Genomic DNA, 19,419 nt, shown 5'->3' with positions numbered 1-19,419 from the left:
CCTCAACAAAGTGCTGGGAAGATTATTTCACACCAGTACTACCGGGATAAATCTTCCTGATATCATCACTCAATACTTCGTACTTTAAGATACCCAATACGATTCGGGGGTCTAAAGATAAAATAATTAGAGATAATTGGAGGTGGTGAAGGAATAAACCAAAACATGGAACAGGAAGCTTAGGGAACTTACAGTTTGCTTCTACAAACAAACTTACTTTGTTTCTATACTTTTATGCTTACATTCGTTTCTATACTTTTATGCTTACATTTGATTCTATAGCATTTGAAACCATATAGGTTTACAAGAATGATCCCAGGAATGAGTGGGTTATCATATGTGAGCGTTTGTCGGTACTGGAGTTTAGATGAATGAGGGGGGACCTCATTGAAACGTACAGAATAGTGAAAGGCTTGGATAGAGTGGATGTGGAGAGGATGTTTCCACTAGTGGGAGAGTTTAGGACTAGAGGTCATAGCCTCAGAATTAAAATACGTTACTTTGGGAAGGAGATGAGGAGGAATTTCTTTAGTTAGAGGGTGGTGAGTCTGTGGAATTCTTTGCAACAGAAGGCTGTGGAGGCTGTCAAGTGATATTTGTAAGGCAGAGATAGATAGATTCTTGATTAGTACGGGTGTCAGGGGTTATGGGGAGAAGGCAGGAGAATGGGGTTCGGAGGGAGAGATAGATCAGCCATGATTAAATGGCGGAGTTGACTTGAGGGGCTGAACGGCCTAATTCTGTTCCCATCACTTACGACCTTATTTGATAGCAGTGAGATCATCCAGAGCTTGGTTGGGATATGGCCCAGTGGGATTTTAACCGAGTGACTGTGGTGCTGGATGAAGGAGATGCACAAGACCACATACAAGACACAATCCCAACAAGGCAGAGTGCCAAACTCAAGTCACTAAATCCTGCAATTTATAGACAACTGCCAGAGAACAGATCTTGGAAATCCAGTGTCATCAGGTCATAAGGGATAGGAGAAGAATGGCCCCATAGCAGAAGCGTCCACATCGCGGGGCTGGAAACTGGAAGTGCCCTGAGCTAATTCTGCTACCATCATCAGTTATTGTACAAGTGATGGCTCCCACTGATTGTCGCCGGAAGCTTGCGCCCTTTTCAGGACGGACGATGACAGCGATGGAATATTTGAAACATGGATGATGGACACGAAGAAGAAGAAGGAGTAGAATTAGGCCATTCGGCCCATCAAGCCTACTCCACCATCCAATCATGGCCGATCTATCTCTCCCTCTTAACCCCATTCTCCTGCCTTCTCCCCATAACCTCTGACACCCGCACTAATCAAGAATCTATCTATCTCTGCCTTACATATATCCACTGACTTGCCCTCCACAGCCTTCTGTGGCAAAGAATTCCACAGCTTCACCACCCTCTGACTAAAGAAATTCCTCCTCATCTCCTTCGTAAAAGAACGTCCTCTAATTCTGAGGCTGCGACCTCTAGTCGTAGACTCTCCCACTAGTGCAAACATCCTCTCCACATCCACTCTATCCAAGCCTTTCACTATTCTGTCTGTTTCAATGAGGTCCCCCCTCATTCTTCTAAACTCCAGCGAGTACAGGCCCAGTGCCGACAAACGCTCGTCATACTTTAACCCACTCATTCCTGGGATCATTCTTGTAAACCTCCTCTGGACCCACTCCAGAGCCAGCACATCCTTCCTCAGATAAGGTGCCCAAAATGGCTCACAATGTTCCAAATGTGGCCTGACCAGCGCCTGAGAGAGCCTCAGTGCCTGGGGTTGCTGGGGATTGGCGACATACGTACGTTGCTTATCATGTTCCGATGCAGTGAGGTTGCGTGGGTGCTGCAGGTCTCGGTGTTCCAGACTCGGAGGGTGTTGTCAGATGAGCAGGTGATGAAGGAGCATGGTGGTAAGCATGCACGATTGCTATCCTCAACCTCTGGGTAAACCTGCGAAGAACATCAAAATGGAAGAAAACGAAGGGGAGGATTGGGCCATTTGTTTTTAGTTTAGTATAGTTTGGAGATGCACCTGGGAGTCCGGCCCTTTGGCCCACCGAGTCCGCACCGACTGGCGATCCCCACACATTAACACTATCCCCAACACGTTAACACACTAACGAGGTTGATCCTGTGCTAAACACTAGGTGTCGCTGCATCAGAGGATGCATGAAACCTACCAAGACTGGCAACATCTACCTACTCTCTGGCATTGCACCTCCTGGAATCAGAAGAGCTGTAGCCATTCAAAAAGAACGCCTCAGACAATCAGAGGGTGAAAGACACCCCCTACACGACCGCCCTTTGCTACCTCAGCGTTTGAAATCACGCAGAAGTTTCCTCTCTTCTGTCCATCCCCTGCCCTGCAGTGCATCGTCCAGAAGGCTCAACCTCTGGCAAGAGAGACTAGAGAAATCTCCGGAAGACATTCACATGGCAATCGACCCCTCTGAGAAACTCCCACCAGGTTCCGACCGACCGTGGATAACCTGGCGCCGTCTCAACAGACTGCGGACAGGCCTGGGGAGGAGCAAATCCAACATGCTGACGTGGGGATACACTGGGCAGACTGCGAGTGTGGACGGGGCCTCCAGACTATGGAACATCTCCTGAGCTGTGACGTGCTGCATGACACATGCACTGTGAAGGGTCTTGCAGAGGCCAACAACGTGGCACTGAAACTTGCTCGCTGTTGGCAAACAGCTGCGCGATGACACGAATAAATAAATAAAACACTACCCTACACACACTAGGGACAATTTCACATTTACACCAAGCCAATTAACCTATAAACATCTATGTCTTTGGAGTGTGGGAGGAATCTGAGGATCTCTGAGAAAGTCCATGCAGAGAACGTACAAACTCCGTACAGACGAGCACCCGGAGTCAGGATCGAACCCGGGTCTCGGGCGCTGTAAGGCAGTAGCTCTATTGCTGCGGCACCGGGCTGCCCACCGTTTTCTGAAGCCTGCCCTACCATTCAATATAAATCATGCTGATCCACTCTTCCATGTCCTCAATTACACGATCTTACCAAAATGTATCTAATTCTTCTTTAAAAACTTCCAATCATGCAACCTCCGCAAACCTATGTGGTGGAAAATTCTAAAGGTTCAACCACCATCTGTGGGAATAACTTCCTACACATGTGAGTTTTAAATCACTGACCCTTAATCCCCTTGTTCCCTTGTTCGAGACTCCTTATCGAGCGGGATTTTCTGGACATCCACTCTGTCCTGCCCTCTCAGGATCGTAAACATTTCAATAAGATCATCCCTCATTCTTCGAAACACCGAATATTGATCTGATCTATTTAGCCACTCGTGATACGACAACTCTCAGATCGCAAGTGGCCGAAGATATTAGGTCAATATTAGCTCTAATTTCAGGAATTAGATTCTTGAATTCCAAGATTCCAGGAATTAGTGCAGTAAATCTATTTTTATCTGCCTACTATACCAGCACAGTGAATCTCTGTTGAACTGCCTCATAATCCCTTATCATTATGACCCCATATTCTATTAAGATCCTAAATGGAGTTGTTACCCAATTTCTATGGAGGAATGGTCATCAGGTCATATAGGAGTAAAATCCGGCCATTTGGCCCATCAAGTCTACTCCGCCATTCAATCTATCTCTCCCTCCTAACCCCATTCTCCTGCCTTCTCCTCATAACCTCTGACACCTGCACTAATCAAGAATCTATCTATCCATGCCTTAAAAATATCCACTGACTTGGCCTCCACAGCCTTCAGTGGCAAAGAGTTCCACAGGTCATCGCAGGGTCTAATGACGCGGCCTCACCTCTACATTCCAGACACAGGACGCATGGTAGAGCGCAGAGTAGACTTTCCCAACTTTCTTAAAATCCTTCACGTCCCACACGTACAGACTGTGGTCGTTGTACACGCATGACAGCCAGCGGTTTGCGGGGTCGAAGGTGAGCGCGGTGGTGTCTGGGTACTTGGCATCTGCTCTGGTAGTTAACAGATGGCTGGAGGAGATGGAAACTCGTGTTAACAACCACCGATCGATACACTGAGAGGACATTGTCGCAGCACCGAGAGCATTGCAACGTAAGCCACAGCCACAGCCCAACTCCCGAGTGGACTTTGGATGAGCTCAGAATTCTAATTGCTGGAAATCAAACCCGCAATCCCAAAGTTGCCTTTCTCAAAAACAATCTCGGTCAACTGTGAAGCAGTAGGGATGTGCAGGAAGGAACTGCAGATGCTGGTTTACACCGAAGATAGACACAAAATGCTGGAGTAACAGGCAGCATCTTTGTCGCCTGTTGGGGGGGGGGGGGGGGGAGGGGGGGAGGAGAGGGTGCTGCACCAATGCAGGAGAGGTTTGGGCCCAACTTGGTCTAGTTGATTATAAGGAGTGGTTGGAAATCTTGGATTGTTTCATCTGGAGCATTGGAGGCTGAGGGGCAACCATGAAATTATATAGACAGAGTAGAATTGAAGTCTGTGTCCCAGGGTGGAACTGTCAAATACTAGAGGGCGCTGGTTTAAGGTGAGAGGGGGAAACAATCGACAATAGGCAATAGACAATAGGTGCAGGAGGAGGCCATTCGGCCCTTCGAGCCAGCACCGTCATTCAATGTGATCATGGCTGATCATTCTCAATCAGTACCCCGTTCCTGCCTTCTCCACATACCCCCTGACTCTGCTACCCTTAAGAGCTCCATCCAGCTCTCTCTTGAATGCATTCAGAGAATTGGCCTCCACTGCCTTCTGAGGCAGAGAATTCCACAGATTCACAACTCTCTGACTGAAAAAGTTTTTCCTCATCTCAGTTCTAAATGGCCTACCCCTTATTCTTAAACGTGTGGCCCCTTGTTCTGGACTCCCCCAACATTGGGAACATGTTTCCTGCCTCTAACGTGTCCAACCCCTTAATAATCTTATACGTTTCGATAACATTTTATGGAGAAATGCGAGCCTAGTATTTATTTACACAATCTGTAGTGGGTGCCTGGAACATGCTGCCCGGGGAGGTGTAGTTTAGTTTAGTTTAGAGATACAGCGCGGAAACAGGCTCTTCGGCCCACACCGACCAGCGATCCCCGCACATTAACACCACCCTACACACTAGTGACAATTTTTTACATTTACACCAAGCCAATTAACCTACAAACCTGTACATCTTTGGAGTGTGGGAGGAAACTGAAGATCTCGGAGAAAATCCACGCAGGTCACAGGGAGAACGTACAAACTCCGTACAGACGGCACCCGTAGTCGGGATTGAACCCGGGTCTCTGGCGCTGTAAGGCAGTAGCTCTACCGCTGCGCCACCGTGCCGCCCATAAATAGCAACATTTAAGAGACAGTTAGACAGGCACGTGAACAGGCAGGGTGTCATGTGCAGACAGATGGAATTACTTTAAATTGGCTTTCATCGTCAGTACAGACATTGTGGGTGGATGAGCCTATTCCTGTGCTGTACTGTTCTATGTTCAATGGTCTAACTCAGCGGGCCAGGCAGCATCCCTGCAGAGAAAGGATGGGTGACGATTCAGGTTAGGACCCTTCTTCAGACTGAAAGTATAGGGGTGGGAACTGGAGGTAAGAAAACCTAGGGGTGATGGTAGTTATCACTCGTGACTCCAGGGAGGGTTCTCGTATCTCAACCCTCCTTCGTTCTGGGCTATCGCAAGAGATTTGTGCTACTTGTATCAAACCCACAACCACCTAGGAAGATAAAGGCAGTGGGGTGAACATCTTAAAGTCACCCTTCCAACCTGGCTTGGAAATATATTGCCATTCAGTCAAAATAATGAACTCCCTACTCCTATCTGATGCCACTTTCACCACTAGGATTGCATTGATACAAGAGAGCAGCTCGTTGATCAACGCTACATAGAGACATACATGGATGGACAACTGAAGGCATTTGTGGAATTCTCTGCCATAGAAGGCAGTGGAGGCCAATTCACTGGATGAATTCAAAAGAGAGTTAGATCGAGCTCTGGGGGCTGGAGGAATCAGGGGATATGGGGAGAAGGCAGGCACGGGTTACTGATTGTGGATAATCAGCCATGATCACAATGAATGGGTCTCTGGCGCTGTAGGGCAGTAGCTCTAAGTAGCTGGCTCAAAGGGCCAAATAGCCTCCCTCTGCACCTATTTTCTATGTTTCTACGAGACCAAGTGGACCGGTTGGGCCCAAACCTCTCCTGCATTGGTGCAGCACCCTCTCCCCCCTCCACTCTCCCCCCCTTCCCCTCCCCTCTCCCTCCCTTCCCCTTCAACCCCACTTATCCTCCCTTCTCCCCCCCCCTCCCTCCCTCCCTAGGAGATAGATTCAATCTTTAAAATGTGAATAACTTTAAAAATCTAACACCGATTTCAATGAAACTTCTTCCATTAGCACCAAAGGGACGACGGTGAGTAAGGTGGGCCTAAAATTGTCGCGCTATCGTGTACCGATTTGGCTGTAGTTCAGGGACAAACAAACAAACGAGAGTTTTAGTACATAGATGTTAACAGATGTTGCAGCGTCCAGCGAAAACCCTCCCCATGAATGTGTTGCTGGTCGTACTCCATGTTAACCGTCTAGTGCCACTTTACACCAACTCTACTCTAAACCTGCCTTATTCTTCCTACATTGCCTTCAACACCATCCCCACTTACCAACACATTTGAGACCTACCAACAACCTGCATGGGCACATCCCATCTGAGGAAGCGTCTGACCTCATTCCAGCATCTGCTATTCCTCGTGTCTATATTTTCAATGGAGGAATTCAGTGGGTCAGGCTGCATCCATGGAGGCCAAGGGGTACCCTGACCCACTGAGTTCCTCCAGCGGTTTGTTTCATTGCTCCAAGCGGAGGCAAAGGTCAGGATGGTCGCTGAAGCTGTGGGGCAGCAGATCAACTCGTTGTGCCACTGCGCTATCATTTAAAAAAGAAAATCAGGGAAGGACAATATTCTCCTTAAGTCGACACTGACTTTCTGCTATTAAATGCAAGGGACATGGAAACACAAGAGAATTCCAGAAGGGAAAGGTCCACATTTCATCCAGTTCCTCCTTTACCTGGCACGATGGTAAGAAACTGCTCACATATAATGCAGTCTGTACCAAAGACCGAGACGGAACTCTGAACAAACCTTGGAAGCTGAAGAGTTCTGGAAACATTTAAGGGCCTGTCGCAGTTACACGATTTTTTAGGCGACTGTCAAAGTCGTAGCAGATCGCCGAAATTTTCTTTTACCCGACGACAATGACCACGACAATGCCGAGTCAGGTCGACACAAGTTACTTTTTTTGTGAAACTAGCACCTGGCTAAGAGATTACACCGTCTTCGGAAACATCGCAAAATTCCCACGCTTACCTGACCGTCAAACTGTCGCCTCCAATCTACCCGTCAAATGTCCTGACGATAAATAAATTGGTTAAACAAAACTATCTTCTGGTATCTTCAAATGCCTTTTCTTAATTTCATATTACGTGCTTCTAAATGAATCTGCGACAACCTAGCAAACCTGGGGACAGCATGCGACAGACAGCGCCCGCAATAAGCTACGGTACCTGGCGACAAGCCAGCTGTCGCCGAGAAATTTCTAGCAGGTAAATGTTTCCGCCACGCGCCGAGATCCGGTACGATTCATTGAAGACTCCTCACGATCATGCCCGCGACACCCCGGCCAACGTTCGGCGACAGCCTAGTCACCGGCAGTCGCCTTAAAATCGCCAGAGTGGGACAGGCCCTTAAGTTCTATGAATGGAGTTTAGAGAAAGAGGTGGTGCAGGAGGTTGAGGCAGAACCCTTTTCACAGACAGCACCTGTAGTCAGGATCGAACCTGAGTCTCCGGCGCTGCATTCGCTGTAAAGCAGCAACTCTACCGCTGCGCTACCGTGCCGCCCGTACCGTGGGTTATGGGGAGAAGGCAGGAGAATGGAGTTGGGAGGGAGGTTTGGAGGGAAGAGATAGCATGGCAGAGTAGACTTGATGGGTCAAATGGCCTAATTCTGCTCCTATCACTTCTGACGATTTGACCCAGACTTGGGGCAACAAGCACGTATGTATTAATCGGCACTAGCCTTCACAGCCATAGCATCCCACGCAGTGTTCAGGTCCATTCTGGGACCTCCCAGTTGCCCACCGATGTCCATAAATGCAGATCACAGAATCATGGTGGCGCCAGAGTGTGGCGACTGTTAGCGAGTTGTCCCCAGCAGATCTAACCAACCAGGATCTACAGTACCTCCGCTCCACAGCTTCGCATTATGGTTCTTCCTCTGCGCCCCAGGCCCTACACTCTCTGCCACTCTCATATCTTCTCTGAAGTATTACCCTTTGCCCTCTCTTTCCCCTGCCCACAGCTCCAGAAATGTTTTCACCCATTTCTCCTACCAACCGAGTTACTCTGCTCCTTTCCCCCTCCTCCATGTTCTCACATCCCATCTCCAAGTCCTATATTCTCCTTATCTTGCCCTCTCTTTCGCCGCCACTCCCCATCCCTCTTCCCTTCCACTCACTCCAAAGATGCACAGGTTTGTCGGTTAATTGGCTCGGTAAATGTAAAAATTGTCCCTGGTGGGTATAGGATAGTGTTAATGTGAGTGGATCGCTGGTCGGTGCGGACCTGGTGGGCCGAAAGGGCCTGTTTCCGCGCTGGATCTCTAAACTCAACATCACTTCCTCCGGTTCTACATGTTCTTCCTCCTTTTCTTCCCTCTCTGACATACTTTTCATATCTTCTTTGTCACTTACACCATCCATCTGCCAACCAACCCACCTCACCTGTATCCACCTATCACTTGCTTGGCTTTCTCCCACTCCCACCTCTCTGTTACAGCTTTCCACCCCTTGAAAGGCCCCGACCCGAATCGACGTCTGTTCATCCACTCCAAGGATATTGCCAGACCCACTGAGATTCTCCAACACTTTCTGTTTTGTTTCAGTTGCTCCAGGAGTTCGTTCTTTTGCTCCAGGTTCCGGCATTTATTTATTTTTTATTTAGAGATACAGCGCGGAAACAGGCCCTTCGGCCCACCGAGTCCGCGCCGCCCAGCGATCCCCACATACTAACACTATTCTACACACACTGGGGACAATTTTTACATATTACCCAGTCAATTAACCTACATACCTGCACGTCTTTGGAGTGTGGGAGGAAACCGAAGGTCTCGGAGAAAACCCACGCAGGTCACGGGGAGAACGTACAAACTCCGTACAGACGGCGCCCGTAGTCAGGATCGAACCAGAGTCTCCGGCGCTGCATTCGCTGTAAGGCAGCAACTCGACCGCTGCGCCACCGTGCCGCCATGCATCTGCAGACTCTTGTGCCTGTCTGTGTGGAGTTTGTACATTTTCTCTGAGACTCCCACATTTCAAGGACATGCAGGTTGGCAGGTAAATGGGCCACTGGAAATGTTCTCAAATGTGTAGGTGTGTGAGGGGAAGAATAAAATAGGGTCGGGTTGGTGCAAATTAATGATTGGTGGTCGGCGTGGAGCATGACTTGCAACACATTCTTGGGTTCAACGTGTTCAGGATTATCACTGGACTTGGCAACATCTGTGGTCTGTCCATGGTTGTCCTAGGTATGTGGTGTTGGCGAACTAACTGCCCTCTTGCGGCACTTGTGGTGAAAATGCTGCGTTATCGGTTAGGAAGAGGGAGTTCATAATTTTAACCTGGTGGCAACTTACTCCCCTCCTCGTCCATCAGTCTGAAGAAAGGTCCTGGCTTGAAATGTCATCTGCCCATTCCCTTCATAAATGCTGCCCGGCCCACTGAGTTCCTCCGGAACTTTTCTTGCTCAACGCACACCCTGATTCCCCCAACACTTCCAAACATTCACCACTCCAGCAATGCTCACACCTCCATCTGCACCAACTCTCCATCACTTCCACCACCCCCCCCCCCCCATCCAACCTGCCAACCCAACCCTCCCCCGCCAGTCTCCTAACACCCCCATTTCCCAACATCCCACCAATCCCAATCCCATCCAACACACCCCATCAGCCCTCTCCTTCATACAACGTAATCACCACTTTCCCCCAAACTCTCCCGTCCACCAATTACACCCATCAGACGCTGATATCCAACCATGTAGGAAGGAACTGCTGATGCTGGCTCACTCCGAAGACAGACACAAAATGCTGGAGCATCTCAGCGGGTCAGGCAGCATCTCTGGAGAGAAGGAATGGGTGACGTTTCGGGTCGAGACCGTTCTTCAGTCTGATGAAACGTCACCCATTCCTTCTATCCAGAGATGCTGCCTGTCCCGCTGAGTCTACTGATGTCCTACCACTTTCAGTGGCCATTCCTTATCCAATTATCATCCCATACCCAGGTAGCCCCACCCAGGCTCCCACTCCTCCCACCACCATTGGCTTAACCCTTCCATCAACAAGCACCCAACATCCAGGAGGTCCCCGCTCCATCCCCCAAGCCACCTAGCGCCCCACTGCACAGCCTCCCCCCAACCCCATTCTCACCTTGGTTCTGTGGCAGCGGCGATGTCCATGCCCAGATAGTGGGGCCGAGGCATGGTGGCAATGAAGTGAAGATTGGCCGGATTGAAAAGCCTCACTGTCCCATCGGCACAGCCACAGAAGATGAAGTCCTCATTGACCGACAAGCAGTTGGCCGTCGTGGTCTGTGTGAAGGGGAATACATCCACATCATTTCATCATTGTGTAAGAAGCAACTGCAGATGCCGGTTTAAACTGAAGGTAGACACAAAACTCTGGAGTAACTCAGCGGGTCAGGCAGCATCTCTGGAGAGAAGGAATGGGTGACGTTTCGGGTCGAGGCCCTTCTTCAGACTGGTTGGGGGTAAGATGAAATGATAGATATAGACGGTGATGTGGAGAGATAAAGCACAATGAATGAAAGATACGCAAAAAAGTAACGATGATAAAGGAAATAGGCCATTGTAAGCTGTTTGTTGGGCGAAAATGAGAAGCTAGTGCGACTTGGGTGGGGGAGGGATGGAGAGAGAGAGAGGGAATGCCGGAGCTACCTGAAGTGAGAGAAATCAATATTCATACCACTGGGCTGCAAGCTGCCCAAGCGAAATATGAGATGCTGTTCCTCCAATTTGTGTTTAGCCTCACTCTGACAATGGAGGAGACCGAGGGCAGAAAGGTCAGTGTGGGAATGGGATGGAGAATAAAGTGTCCAGCAACCGGGAGATCAGGTTGGTTCACGTGGGCTGAGCGAAGGTGTTCCGCGAAACGATCGCCCAGTCTGCGTTTGGTCTCGCCGATGTATACGAGTAAACATCTTGAACAATGGATACAGTAGATGAGGTTGGAGGAGGTGCAAGTGAATGTCCGCCTTACCTGAAAGGATTGTCGGGGTCCCTGGACAGAGTCGAGCGAGGAGGTATAGGGACAGGTGTTGCATCTTCTGCGGTTGCAGGGGAAGGTACCTGGGGGGCGGGGGGTGGATTGGGTGGGAAGTGGCTAATGGTGGGATCCCGTTGGAGGTGGTGGAAATGTTGGAGGATTATGAGTTGTACGCGACGGCTGATGGAATGGAAGGTCAGGACCAGGGGGACTTTGTCTCTGTTGCATCTAGGGGGAGGGGGAGCAAGGGTGGAGCTGCGGGGGACCGAGGAGACACGAGTGAGGGCCTCATCTATGATGGGAGAGGGGAACCCCCGTTCCCTAAAGAATGAGGACATCTCAGATGTTCTAGTATGGAACACCTCATCTTGGGCGCAGATGCGGCGTAGACGGAGGAATTGGGAGTAGGGGTTAGAGTCTTTGCAGGAAACACCCTGCTCCTCCTAGTAGCAACAGAGACAGAGTCCCCCTGGTCCTTACCCTCCACCCCATCAGCCATCGCATACAACACATAATCCTCCAAAATTCCCGCCACATCCCACCACTAGACACATTTTCCTATCTCCACTCCTTTCCGCCTTCCGCAGAGACCGTTCCCTCCGCAACTCCCTGGTTAACTCATCCCTTCCCACCCAATCCACCCCCTCCCCAGGTACCTTCCCCTGCAACCGCAGAAGATGCAACACCTGTCCCCACACCTCCTCCCTTGACTCTGTCCAGGGACCCAGACAGTCCTTTCAGATGAGGCAGAGGTTCACTTGCACCTCTTCCAACCTCATCTACTGTATCCGTTGTTCAAGATGTGGACTATTATACATCGGTGATACCAAACGCAGACTGGGCGATCGTTTTCGCGGAACACCTTCGCTCAGCCCGCCTGAACCTATCTGATCTCCCGGTTACCGGACACTTTAATTCTCCATCCCATTCCTACACAGACCTTTCTGTCCTCGGTCTCCTCCATTGTCAGAGTGAGGCTAAACGCAAATTGGAGGAACAGCATCTCATATGATGCTTGGGCAGCTTACAGCCCAGTGGTATGAGTTTTGATTTCTCTCACTCTATCCCTCCCCCGAGTCACACCAGCTTCTAATTTTCTCTCTGCAAACAGCTTACAATGGCCTGTTTCCTTTATCATCGTTACTTTTTTGCATTTCTTTCATTCATTGTTCTTTATCTCTCTACATTGTCGTCTGTATCTATCGTTTCCCTTATCCCTAACCAGTCTGAAGAAGGATCTAGACCCGAAACGTCACCCATTCCTTCTCTCCAGAGATGCTGCCTGTCCCGCTGAGTTACTCCAGCTTTTTGTATCTACATTACATCATTACTTAGTTTTAGTTTAGTTTAGAGATACAGAGCAGAAAAGGCCCTTCGGCCCACCGTGTCCGCAATGACCAGCGATCCCCGCATATTTACACTATCCTACACACACAAGGGACAATTATCTTTTACATTTACACCAAGCCAATTAACCTACAAACCTGTACGTCTTTGGAGGGTGGGCGGAAACCGAAGATCTCGGAGAAAACCCACGCAGGTCACGGGGAGAACGTACAAACTCCGTACAGACAGCACCTGTAGTTGGGATCGAACACGGATCCCTGCCGCTGTAAGCGCTGTCAGTCAGCAACTCTACCGCTGCGCCACCGTGCCGCACTGTGACAATACTTAATTGTCAGCCATTTTGTTTTTGGTTAAGAATAAATGCTTTTCACTTTTGACTTCTTCCTGAAGAGAAATCCCAGCAAATTTTTACTTCTTAAATAAATAATTTGTTGCTGACCATGTTCTCCCCATTTTCAAAATGACTGCTCCTGTGCTTTGATGCCACAAGCAACAGGGTCTGACTTGCGACATCATCAGTGAATGAGGGGGTAAGATAACTATCTTTTGATTGGAATCAGTGGAATTGTAAAACATTGGTGCCTGAGGTTAGTTTGTTCGGGGCGCTTCTTGAATGTCACTAAAACGAAGGAGCTGATTGTGGACTTCAGAAGGGCTAAACATCCAAGGACGTACAAGCCACTGGAGATAAATGGGTCTACTGTGGATAGGGTGAGCAGTTTTAAATACTTGGGAGTCCGCATCACAGAGGATCTGACATGGGCAACGCACATTGCCGCACTGGTGGGTAAGGCAAAGCAGCGCCTTTACCACCTTAGACAGCTGAGGAAATTCAGAGTGTCTCTGAGGATCCTTCATTGCTTCTACTCTGGGGCTGTAGAGAGCATCCTGTCCGGCAACATTACAGTCTGGTTTGGGAACAGCTCTGCTCAGGACAGGATGGCCCTGCAGAGAGTAGTGCGTTTGGCAGAATGCACCATGGGAACTACGCTCGTCCCCCTGCAGGACCTATACATCAGGAGGTGCAGATCCAGAGCAAGCAAGATTATGAGGGACCCCTGCCACCCCAGTAACGGACTGTTCCAGATGCTACCGTCAGGCAAACGCCTCCGCTGTCACGCTGTGAAAACGGAGAGGATGAGACGGAGTTTCTTCCCACAGGCCATCAGGACTGTCAACTTTTATAACTCCAGAGACTAAATTTTTGTCTACACTATAGTAACTTATTAACTTTATTTATATGCTGTAACTGTAAAAAAAAATTGTGCACAATCCGCAGGCATTGCCACTTTCATTTCACTGCACATCGTGTATGTGTATGTGACAAATAGATTTGACTTGAGGTCTGAGGTTTTGAGGACATGAATGTGCTTGAGAGAAGTGCAATGTGAAGATCAAAAACTGGAGCAATGAGGAAGGACAAGATTGTCAATATTGGGAACTGAGGTGATGGGTTTGTTTTTATGTACAAGGAATCTGACATAAATCTGCTCGCATTTATTTTGAGAGGGCCTGTATACAAAAACAGGGATGTAATGCTGAGGCTCTATAAAGCGCTGGTCAGCCTACATTTGGAGTATTGGGTGCAATTCTGGGCCCCATATCTGAGGAAAGGATGCGCTGGCTCTGGAGAGGGTCCAGAGGAGGTTTTACAGGAATGATCCCAGGAATGGGTAGGTTAACATATGATGAGCGTTTGACAGCACTGGAAGAGGTGGGACCCCGTTAAAACTTACCGAATAGTGAAAGGCTTGGATAGAGTGGATGTGGAGAGGATGTTTCCGCTAGTGGGAGAGTCTAGGATTAGCGGTCACTGCCTCAGCCTCAGACGTTCCTTTAGGAAGGAGATGAGGAGGAATTTCTTTAGTCAGAAGGTGGTGAATCTCTGTAATTCTTTGCCACAGAAGGCTGTGGAGGCCATCAATTGATATTTTTAAGGTAGAGATTGACAGATTCTTGATTAGTATGAGTGTCAGGGGTTCTGGGGAGAAGACAGGAGAATGGGGTTAGGAGCGAGAGATAGATCAGCCAAGAATGAATGACGGAGTAGACTAGATGGGCCAAATGTCCTAATTCTGCACCTATCACTTATGACTTTATGAGGGACTGATTGTGGGCAAGTTATTCAGGATTGTGGGAGGTTTCATGGATTTAATTAGCTGGGAAGATGCTCAGATAAGAAATGGGATGTGAGGAATTAAAAAGGACTCCTGTGCCCTGCGGAGTTTTGAAATGGGTTGCGAATTGTGGATGATCAGCCATGATCACAATGAATGGCAGTGCTGGCTCGAAGGGCCGAATGGCCTCCTCCTGCACCTATTGTCTATGTTTCTATGAAGGAAGGTGGCCACACTGATGTAAGCTGGAAAGGAACTGAAGCATCCCGTGAGAAGATTCAAAAGAAGTAATGAGCTGGTTGGGAACAAATAAATGTTTTTTTTTTTGCTTTGTCTAACAATTCTTCGCTTTGTAAATGTGCCAGGGCAGGTTGTCTATACTCAGTGACAGGATGAGAGGACAGGATGGGAACGTTCACTCCCACAGAAGGCTCACTCCTCAGACGTTATTTTCCGGTAGGCTGGCGACTTTTCCTTCATGCGTGTGAACCGTCAACAAACTAACTTCCCTTTTCCCCCTCCCTTCCATCCTGTCCTGCACTGCTTGGTAAATGTGCATGTGCTGAGTCATTCTGTCGACTCGGACTCCAGTCTGAGCGAGGGTTTCCCAGTTCACTAGTGGCAGAGTCTAGGACTAGAGGTCACGGCAGTCCAGTGGGTGCAGGGGAGGGCTGGGAGAGTGTGGAGGCTGAGTTGGGTGAAGGGTTTTACCAGAGCACATGTCTCCAGCAGGAATGATTAGCATGAAGCTACATAGCCCACTGTCAATTCCATGGGCACATGGGTCTGCCAGCCGATCTTTGTTTTTTAGTTCAGTTTAAAGATACAGCGCAGAAACAGGACCTTCGGCCCACCGAGTCCTTGCCGACCAGCGATCGCTGCACACTAACATATCCTACACGCACTAAGGACAATTTACAATTTTGACAAGCCAATTAGCCCACAAACTTGTACGTCTTTGGAGTGTGGGAGGAAACCGAAGATCGAGGAGAAAACCCACGACTAAGGGGGCTGTCTGTACGGAGTTTGTTGTTTGTATGGGGAGAACGTACAAACTCCGTACAGACAGCACCCCTAGTCGGGATCGAACTCGGGGCTCTGGCGTTGCAAGCGCTGTAAGGCAGCAACTCTACCGCTGCGCCACCGTGACCGCCCATTCGTGTGCTTGTGTGCCATAGCTAAATACCCCAATGCGGGCCGATCCATGAGGAGTGCCCAGTTTGGGAGAGAGGGGGCAGTCAGTGCCATTGAACTCCATCCTGGCTTGCACAGAGAGCAAAAGGGCAAAAACAACAGTGGGTTCATGTGCCATCTCACCCTCCCTATTGCCCTCTCACCCTCCCACCACCACACCTGACTCACATGATGAAGAGAAATCTCTTTAGTCAGAGGGTGGTGAACCTGTGGAATTCTTTGCCACAGAAGGCTGTGGAGGCCAAGTCTGGATATTTTTAAGGCAGAGATAGATTGATTCTTGATTAGTACGGGTGTCAGAAGTTATGGGGAGAAGGCAGGAGAATGGGGTTAGGAGGGAGAGATAGATCAGACACGATTGATTGGCGGAGTAGACTTGATGGGCCTAATTTGTCTTCTATATCTTACAACCTTATGACCTAATACACCTGAAAACACCTTAATCCTGCAACAAAATGAGATTTGAACACAAGAATGTTTAAATCACAACCCACCGAGCTCGGTGTGCATCTTTGAAATATCCGCCACCCTCCTTTACTCTTTCCCCCACGCACTACATTTTTCCTTTTGCAAGTATTTGTCCAGTTCTCCTTTGGGAGTTGCACTGAACTTGCTTCCAGCACCTTCTCAAGCCCTGTAGATGGCAAATGCTCACTGCGCGACAAAATAAATTAATCACTGTCTTTCCTCCAGGAGTCTGTGCCAAAGGACCAGCAGCCAAGGTGGTGCAGCGGTAGAGTTGCTGTCTTACAGCGCCGGAGACCCGGGTTCGATCCCGACTACGGGCGCTGTCTGTACGGAGTTTGTACGTTCTCCCCGTGACCTGCGTGGGTTTTCTCCGAGATCTTCGGTTTCCTCCCACACTCCAAAGACGTACAGGTTTGTAGGTTAATAGGCTTGGTAAAATGTAAAAATTGTCCCTAGTGTGTGTAGGATGGTGTTATTTAGCGGGGATCGTTAGTCGGTGTGGACTCGATGGGCCGAAGGGTCTGTTTCCATGCTGTATCTCTAAACTAAACTAAACTCAGCCAAAGTGTAGCACAGTGAAGGTGGGAGGCAGGGGGGAAGGGAAATTGGAGTCCGGAGCTCATTCAGAGCCTCGGCAGTTGAAGTCATGGTCATCAAAGGTGAATGATGAAAGTCAAAGTTGTCCAGGGTCTCGGGAGCAGAGTAAATGTGTAGGAAGGAACTGCAGATGCTGGTTTACACCGATGACAGACACAAAATGCTGGAGGAACTCAGCGTGACAGGCAGCATCTCTGGAGAGAAGGAATGGGTGACGTTTCGGGTCGAGACAGAGACTGTCTGCAGTCAGAAGAAAGGTCTCAACCCGAAACGTCACCCATTCCTTCGCTCCAGAGATGGCTGCCTGTCCCGCCGAGTTACTCCAGCCTTTTGTGTCGATCCCAGAAGCAGAGTGTTGTGGGGGATGAGATGATCGAGATAGGGAGAAGCAAGACCATGCGCGGTTTGAAACTAAAGACAATACAAAATGGCGGCACTGCCCTAGCAGCTGCCGCTCACCTGCGGTCCATTTGTCTTTGTGTTTTTGTTGTTTTTTTTTGTCTTAATTGTAGTTGTGATGTGGTGTTTTTGTGTTTGTGTACTATGTGTGTATGTGGGGGGGAGGGGGAAACTGACACTGTAAATATGTGTCCCTTCGGAACGGAGACCCGACCTTTGTTTTCTGGGCCGTGTCTCCGTTCCTGCTGCGGCCTACCATCGCCCCAACTCCTGGAGCTGTCGGCCTCCAGGGCTCTGGTTCGCAGAGCCCGCGGATCGGACTTACCACCACCGGAGCCGGCCGTCTTCGGAGGCTGCGGGAGCAGCTGCGACTCGCCTTAGGCTCGGGCCGCGTGGATGCCAACATCGGGAGCTCCGGCAGCGGCAGCGGGTTCGCCCGCCCCGGATCGCGGGGCATGGGGCGCGGACATTTCACCGTCCGGCGCGGCCTAGGATGGCCGCGGGATATTTCTCTGCTGGGCGGGGGCTTCAATGTCGGGAGCCACGACCGCCCCGACGTGCAACAACAGCGGCAGCAGCGTGTTCGCCCGCCCCGGATCGGACTTATCATCGGCGGAGCCGGCCGTCTTCGGAGGCTGCGGGAGCGGCTGCGACGCGACGCGCCTTGGGCTCGGCCCGCTGTGGACCGTCCGGTGCGGCCTGCAACCTCAACAACCTGACTGCGGGCGAGGCACAGCGGGAGAAGGGAAAGACATTGTGGCCTTCCATCACAGTGAGGAGAGAGAGGACTGGAGGAGGAGACTCACTGTGATGGATGTTTCTTTGATGGATGTTTCTTTTTTTGTGTGTTTTTGGGGTTGGGTGGTTTGAGTGCCTGTTTGATGCTTTTATTGTTGGACTGTGTTTTTGGGGGTTTTGGGGTGTGTGATTTGAATGCCTATTTAATGCTTGTATTGTTGGACTGTGTTTTGGGGGGTTTTTGGGGTTGGGTAATTTTGGGTGCCTGTTTAGTGCTTTTATTGTTGGACTGTGGGTGATTGAATTAACATTTTGTTCAAGATGGCCGCGCCGTTGTGTTTGGCTGCCTGCCACTGTATGTTTCTTTTTTTTCCTGGTCAGATGTGCAGCACTTTGGTCAACGTGGGTTGTTTTTAAATGTGCTATACAAATAAATTGACTTGACTTGACTTGACAACTTAAATCCAGATGTTCTGAGTCTCAGATGCAATGGTTAGTATTAGAAAATAACTGCAGATGCTGGTACAAATCGAAGGTATTTATTCACAAAATGCTGGAGTAACTCAGCAGGTCAGGCAGCATCTCGGGAGAGAAGGAATGGGTGACGTTTCGGGTCGAGACCCTTCTTCAGACTGACCTGCTGAGTTACTCCAGCATTTTGTGAATAAATACCTCAGATGCAATGGTGGTGAGTTAGGAAGGGGGGGTGGAGGGGGGAGATGAGAGTTGTGATGGGGGAATGGAATTTGCTCCAACATACTGTGCCTCACTTTCAGCAGCAGCACATACACATAGTAACAGGTGTACTGCCCCTAAACCTGCAAGCTGCTGCAGCTGCCTGCAATGGCTGGGCACAGAGATGGAGACACACAATGGGCGACATCAGAGTGGGAGGTGCAGTGAGATGCTGAGACGGGAATGCAGACTTACTGTGGTGTTATCTGTGTTCTTTTCAAAGTCAATATGGGCAGGAGCAGCCGGGAGAGGAGAGGTAATCAAGCATTAGACATGCAGCACAGAGCAGGACACCGAGCCGACAATGCGCACAAATACCCGTGCACGCAAATTAATGTGCACACACACACACACGCTCACACTCATGCACATGTGCACACGCACGCGCACGCTCATACACACAAAAGCACACTCATGCACACACAAGGCATCACAAGATGCTGGAGTAACCCAGCGGCACGGTGGCGCAGCGGTAGAGTTGCTGCCTTACAGCGAATGCAGCACCGGAGACTC

The 19,419-nt window shown here is 49.5% G+C and overlaps 1 protein-coding gene across 1 annotated transcript in view; it reads right to left on the bottom strand.

Annotated features, from left to right (window-relative positions):
- Positions 1–19,419, bottom strand: part of mapkbp1 (mitogen-activated protein kinase binding protein 1) — a 228,230-nt gene that overhangs the window by 66,844 nt on the left and 141,967 nt on the right. The window contains exons 8-10 of the mRNA XM_078406156.1: positions 10,457–10,617; positions 3,799–3,988; positions 1,798–1,944 (exon numbers count right to left, since the gene is read on the bottom strand). Coding sequence (XP_078262282.1) covers positions 1,798–1,944; positions 3,799–3,988; positions 10,457–10,617 — 498 coding nt within the window. The remainder of the gene's footprint in view (positions 1–1,797; positions 1,945–3,798; positions 3,989–10,456; positions 10,618–19,419) is intronic.

Source organism: Rhinoraja longicauda, chromosome 10 (assembly GCF_053455715.1).
Source record: "Rhinoraja longicauda isolate Sanriku21f chromosome 10, sRhiLon1.1, whole genome shotgun sequence".
NCBI lineage: Eukaryota > Metazoa > Chordata > Chondrichthyes > Rajiformes > Arhynchobatidae > Rhinoraja > Rhinoraja longicauda.
Note: the sequence above shows the minus strand (reverse complement) of the source record. Positions and strands in the feature narration are given on the sequence as shown.